General features: G+C 42.0%; 1 protein-coding gene across 13 annotated transcripts in view; it reads left to right on the forward strand.

Moving 5' to 3' along the window:
• The window catches only part of Sgms1 (sphingomyelin synthase 1), a 274,571-nt gene extending 269,153 nt beyond the window's left edge, over positions 1-5,418 (forward strand). For all 13 annotated transcript variants that reach the window (XM_029472300.2, XM_029472303.2, XM_021151328.3 and 10 more), the window contains 2 exons: positions 2,851-3,017; positions 3,730-5,418. In XM_029472300.2, coding sequence (XP_029328160.1) covers positions 2,851-3,017; positions 3,730-3,909 — 347 coding nt within the window. In that variant the 3' untranslated portion in view covers positions 3,910-5,418. The remainder of the gene's footprint in view (positions 1-2,850; positions 3,018-3,729) is intronic.
• The last annotated feature ends 582 nt before the right edge of the window (positions 5,419-6,000 follow it).

Below are 6,000 nucleotides of genomic sequence, written 5' to 3' on the forward strand. Positions count from 1 at the left end.
CTGATTTGAGTTTCTAAAACCTCAAAGCCTGCCACCACATGTGGTTTGGATATATAAAAAAAATTAAATATAAAAATAAAATAACTTGTATATAAAATAAAATAAAAATTTTGAATTCAAACAACACATATAAACATGTTCTGCTGCTTTCTGCTCTCGGGTTGTTTTGAGACATGAAACCTGGTTCATTCATTTTAATTACTGTTAGGATTTCAGCCCTGTAATTGAACAACAGATTACTTCCCTGGAAAATTCAGTTATTCATAATTTCACTGTTAGAAGCTGTTCAGTGAGGCAGAGTGTTAGACGACCGGGCAGACACAGACCACAGTCTGCAGTTAGGAGCATTGTAACTCTTGAAATGTGTCTGCTAGGAGCTGAGAGTAGTCCTGAAGAAGAAAAGGACAGGAAGCAGCGCCCAGGTCAGAAGGAGCCTGAGCCACAAAGCAGAGGCTTGGCTTCTGTTTGCGGCAGATGGGGACACTTAAAAGTGGTTGGAAACATGGGGACAGTGTCAGCTGAGTTTTCCTTCAGAGAAATAGCTTTCAAGAAGTTCTAGAGAGACAGGCTACAGACCAAGAGACAGTCCTCAGCTTCTGATGCAGGTATGCAGAGGAGGTGTGGCCTGACCTGTCTGTCACCCTTGGGGTAAAGTGCGGGCTATGGAAGAGCTTGGTGAGCACACACAGGACAGGCAATACGGAGGAGACAGGAGGACGCAGGCTGCCCAACCCTGCCGTGAACCAGAAGGAACTGTTATGAAGTGGGATGTTCTGCAGGGGCCTGAGAGGGAGGGAGAAGAGATGTCCTGTTTATTTACTGTGTGATCGACTGCAGTGAATTCTAGAAATGTCTATCCACAGGGCATCTGACCTTTATACCACAACATAACCAGCCATAGGAAGTGGAAACTTTAGGAGTCAGTTGCTTGGGAATAAGGGTGCTCGCCCCCTACTGGTTCACACCTGAAATTGTTTTTCATGTTACTGGACAGTGCAGAGACCTTGTAGGAGTCCCTGATTTGGGATCCTGGAACTATCGGTCCCCCGCATTCTGACTGTGGGGAAAATGTTTAATCCCTATATGTCTTTGTTTCCTCATCTTTAAAATGAGTCTTTATTTCATGAGTGAGGAAGAAGCTATAAAAAGTAAAATAAGTGGTGTGCATGGATACTCAGTGAGGTTCACAGAAAATGTGTAGTAGCTGTTCTTGGTGTATTGTTAAGGTATGAATATGAGTGGCCAATTCCTGCCCCCAGCACCCAATTTAAAATTGCAAAAACAACCAAAGGGGACCTCTTTCCTCCTCTTCCTTCTGATCCCCTCGGCTTTTAACAATTTTCACCTTTATATAATATGCAACTCTGTGGTTATAGTGTCTTACTCTTTGTCTCCCCTTCTGGCAAGGGTTCCCCCCACAGAGGCAGGCCTTTGCTTACTCCCTTTGTTGATTCAGACATCTTGAGTAGGACCTGTCCAGGGAAAGATAGATGCCGAGTGAATGAATGGCAGTTGGATCTCTTGAGAATCCAGTAAAAGTCAGCAATACCTTCTTCTCCAAAATCAGGACAGTAGATCCATTCAGAGCTTTGTCTGAAGCCCCAGGCCCTCTAGACCCCTACGCATTGAGAATGTGGAGTACAAATCTCACCGTCTTTCGGATGAGTGTGTAGTTATGGAACCTGGGAAGCAGGCTGGTAGCTGTAGGGATTATAACTGCATGGTCCCTGCCTAAGCATTTGTGGCACAAACATGAGATAAACAAGGACAACACCAAGGAACATGCCAAACTAGATGGAGAAAAGACCATGAGGTTCCAACTCTACACAAAGAACTACAGACAACTGAGTAAAGATGGGAACATAAGAGGCATCTCTCTCCAAGGAAGAGCACAGCAAACATTGTCCAGCATCAAACCATCGGCCATACAAGAAACTGTATATAGACTCAGTAGGCTATAATTAGGAGTGTAAAGTTATATACAGACACATGAATGCATGCAATAACAATCAGTGAGAAAAGAGGCCGTAATTCTGAAACTGAGTGGGAAGAGATGTATAAGAGGGAGGGTTTGGAGTGAGCAAAGAGAAGGGAGAAACTAAATTATAGTCTCAAAAACATATATTTAGAAAAGGAATCAGTGGCACAGAAGGAGTTGGATTTACATAAGACACTAACCTCAGTGTATCCATAGGTTGCACTCAATTAATGGCCATTGGAAAGAGCCTAGGGAGAGAGCTCAGGGCGTAAAGTGCCTGAGCTACCAAGCTAAGAATGTGTGTTTAGCTCCTTAGCACCCACACAAATACCAGGGAGGCATGGCAGCATCGTTATAGTTCCAGAGCTGGTGTGGAGGTGACGGGGGGTCCCGGCAGCAAGCTGAGTAGTTAGACTACCAGACTCGGTGAGCTGCAGTTTCACGTCGAGAGCTTCCTCAGTACATAACATAGCATGATCGAGAGAGAAGCTCAGTTGCCAAGCTCTGGCTCCTACATGCATACGCACACCGCAGTGTCAGGGGACCATCTTTTAAAGATGGAGCTCAACACAGTGACCTGTGCATATTTGGTCATAGTCACCTTTTATGTTACGTTTCTGCTTATATGAAGTAAGTTATGGCCCTAGATAAATTACTGCTGCTAGTCATATTTCATTAAAAGCCACTTCCTTCTATCCCAAGTTATAGAGAAACAAAAAGTCCTTTAGTTTGCTGGCCCACAAAAATGGGCTTTCTGGAGGAAAGGTGTAAGTCGGTCCTCTAGAATGGCGGAGGCGTGGGTGAGTGGTATTGGTGGTACTGGGTGAGTGGTATTTAGGACCAGGACTATTGCACATGTTTCCTCCTTCTAGATTCTCCTCGGCGGCTCTGGTGGTACCACTGGATTTGCTGGCTCCTCAGCGTCGTTGGAATCTTCTGTATTCTCTTAGCGCATGACCACTACACTGTGGACGTGGTGGTGGCCTACTACATCACCACAAGACTCTTCTGGTGGTATCACACGATGGCCAATCAGCAAGTGAGTCACCCCTTCCCTTTCATCTTTACTTCTCCTGTCTCAGTCTTGGTGCTGCTGGCTAAGGCCGGAGTAAGAGGTGTTGGAAAGACTGGGAAGCTGTGAATCTTTTTCAGTTTCTCTTTCTTTGGAGCAACCACCTAAGGTGGTGCTGGCTTTTATAGCACCATTCCTCTGCAGAGCCAGTGTGCAAAGTGCTGATGTAATTGACACAGATACCGCTTTCTTCTGAAACGTATGTGCTCACTATCTGTGAAAAAATAATCTCCAAGCTGGTATCTGGACTTATGGTGCATTCCTAACCTTTGGTTGTGATGGGCCGGCCCATCACTAGTTTCATAGTTACGTTTAACTAAGTTATTAAATATATTTTATTTATTATATTTATATATGTTATATTATTATAACATTTATAAATATATATTTATTATATAGGAGCACAGGAAGTTAAGATCCATGGAGAGTGAAGAAAGGGCTGACTGAGACATTTAGTAGGTACAAATTGAGGGAGTCTCAGTTTCCCTTGCTCTGCTGGAATCTGACCTGTCCAGGGTATAGTGTGGTGAACTCAGAGTGAAGTGGGGCTGTGTGGGTGGGTGTGGGGCAAGTCTGGGATCCTTTGAATTTTAACATGGGAAATATTTTAAAGGGAAGACAGTAAGATTCAAAAACAAACAGACAAACAAACAAACGTGTATGTTCTTTGCTTTCCTAGGTGCTTAAGGAAGCCTCCCAGATGAACCTCCTGGCCAGGGTGTGGTGGTACAGGCCATTTCAGTACTTTGAAAAGAATGTCCAAGGAATTGTACCTCGATCTTACCATTGGCCCTTCCCCTGGCCGGTAGTCCACCTTAGTAGGCAAGTTAAATACAGCCGGCTGGTAAACGACACATAACAGCTCTGCCGACTAGGGAATGAAGAACAGTCCGAAGTGCTAAGAACTCCATGACAGAAGATGCCATAAAGTAACCACCTCCCCCTGCTATTTCTCAACAGTCACCTTGACTCAACCTATTGCGTTACCTGCTCAGCACTGTGATCTTTTTTTTTCTCTCCAAAGGACCCGCGTTGGACAACAATAAAGAAAAGTTCCCACATCATGCACTGTAGACATTTCCTGTTGTTAAGCTTGGGGCTTCTATAACAGGCAGCCACCGTGTCCCTCTGTGTCATTCAGCCGCACCACCGTGTGCTTCTGTATCCTAAGCTCCGGCCTTTCCAGCCATATCTGGAAATAAAGTGTGTTATTTTCTTGGGAAAACATACTTTTCATATCTCTTGCCCCAAAGACAGGGCTGTAAGCCATTTTCTAGTAAATGTCTCTCTGAAGGGTCCTAAGTGTCTGCATGGGAGTTGATTTAGAATCTCTCTGCCTATTGCACTGATGCTCGGCTGAAGACGATAGGTGCAGAGAGGTTTGCTCACCTGGGGTTTTATACAGTCAGCAGAGACGGTGTATCAAAAAGTGCAAAAAAAAAAAAAATCTGTTATAAAGTGATTTTTCTAAGTATTTCCTAACTTTATTTTTCAAAATGATGTTATGAAAACCAAATTTAAAGATTTTTACATGTCACAGAAAAGAGAGTTAACATTTAAAAGTGCTTCTTGGGAGAGAAATTTGTCTATGTTTCTAGTGCCTTTCTTGTCTTGATTGTATGGTCGGTTGGTAGGCAATCTTAAATGTTTTTATTTATTCCATGAAAATATAAATGTATGTATACACTACTAAATTTTACATTTATAGCTAAATTAAATCAGAAGACTGCTAGTGGTTTTAAAATTGTTTTGAACTGAAGAATAGAGGGTGTGAATTAGAGTACCCACCCATTCACATATTGTGAGCAGGCCGCACTGACAGGTGCCGCTGAGATTATGCCATCTGTTTGGTAGTTTGGTTTTAACTACTCAATAAAAACAGCCATGAATATCTTTTTTTAAAGAGAGTTTCGAAAATGATCACTTACCTAAAACTTGAAAGCTATAAATTAGTTATCCATACTCTCATGACAGTTTTGTTGGTGAACAACAACAAGATGATCTATTTCTTTAAAATATATTTGTGCAGAAACTGCATGTAATTCTGAGTTTTCCTCCTGACATACATATGTTTGGGGAAGTATTCTACTCTATACTTGCCAACGTGGAGAACAAAATAGTTTTCTAAGAGCGAAGAAGTATATATATATAAATATAAATATAATATCCATTCTGTATTTTATGTGCAGCAGGATTACCTTCTGTAGGTTTTGTGTGTGTGTGTGTGCACGTGCACAAGTGTGTGTGCACGTGTGCATGTATGAGTGAGTGTGTGTGTGTGTGTGTGTACTCACAAGGTGATATTTGTATTGTAAAACAATAATGGTGAAGGAAATAAAAAGGCTTTTAAATTTTTGTTTGTTTTAAATCTTTGTAAAGTTATTATTCCAGAGAGTATACTGATATCTTACAACTTACCTAAATCATAAATTAATCAAAATGCACTTTTTAATAAAAACTTATACTGAAAGTATGTGGCTATTATATTGTGTTCATCTTCACATAAGTCAGGAAGCTGTTAAATCAATGTAGGAAACCAAGCCCCGGATCTCTTTAGAGCTTGCTTGGCCCAAGTCTTTCTTAGTCATCTACCTCTCCACGCAGGACTTTTAAAATGTATTTTAATTATCAAAAAACCCCTGCATGTTTTTGTTTTCCAGTATGTAAAAGGAGCCACAGATAAGTGAAAACCAAGCTGTTACCACTGTCTGCCAGTAACTGAATTCTCCAGTTCTCAACCAAATCGCTCACTTTTTCTCTGTAATGAAAACAGTGTAGTCTTTCCGATGGAGGGGTGGGGAGGGTCTGAAAGGACCCGCAGTGTGCCATGTGGACAGTTCATGGCTCAGCAAACTCTTCACAGATAAAGATGGTACTAATCCTTGATTTAAAGCAAGGAAGGGCTTAAGAGAAGAGGCTTGTCTTTGTCAAAGGGTAGCCCGGGAGAGAC

The sequence above is a fragment of the Mus caroli genome, unplaced genomic scaffold, assembly GCF_978045245.1.
Source record: "Mus caroli unplaced genomic scaffold, Mus_caroli_1 scaffold_20, whole genome shotgun sequence".
NCBI lineage: Eukaryota > Metazoa > Chordata > Mammalia > Rodentia > Muridae > Mus > Mus caroli.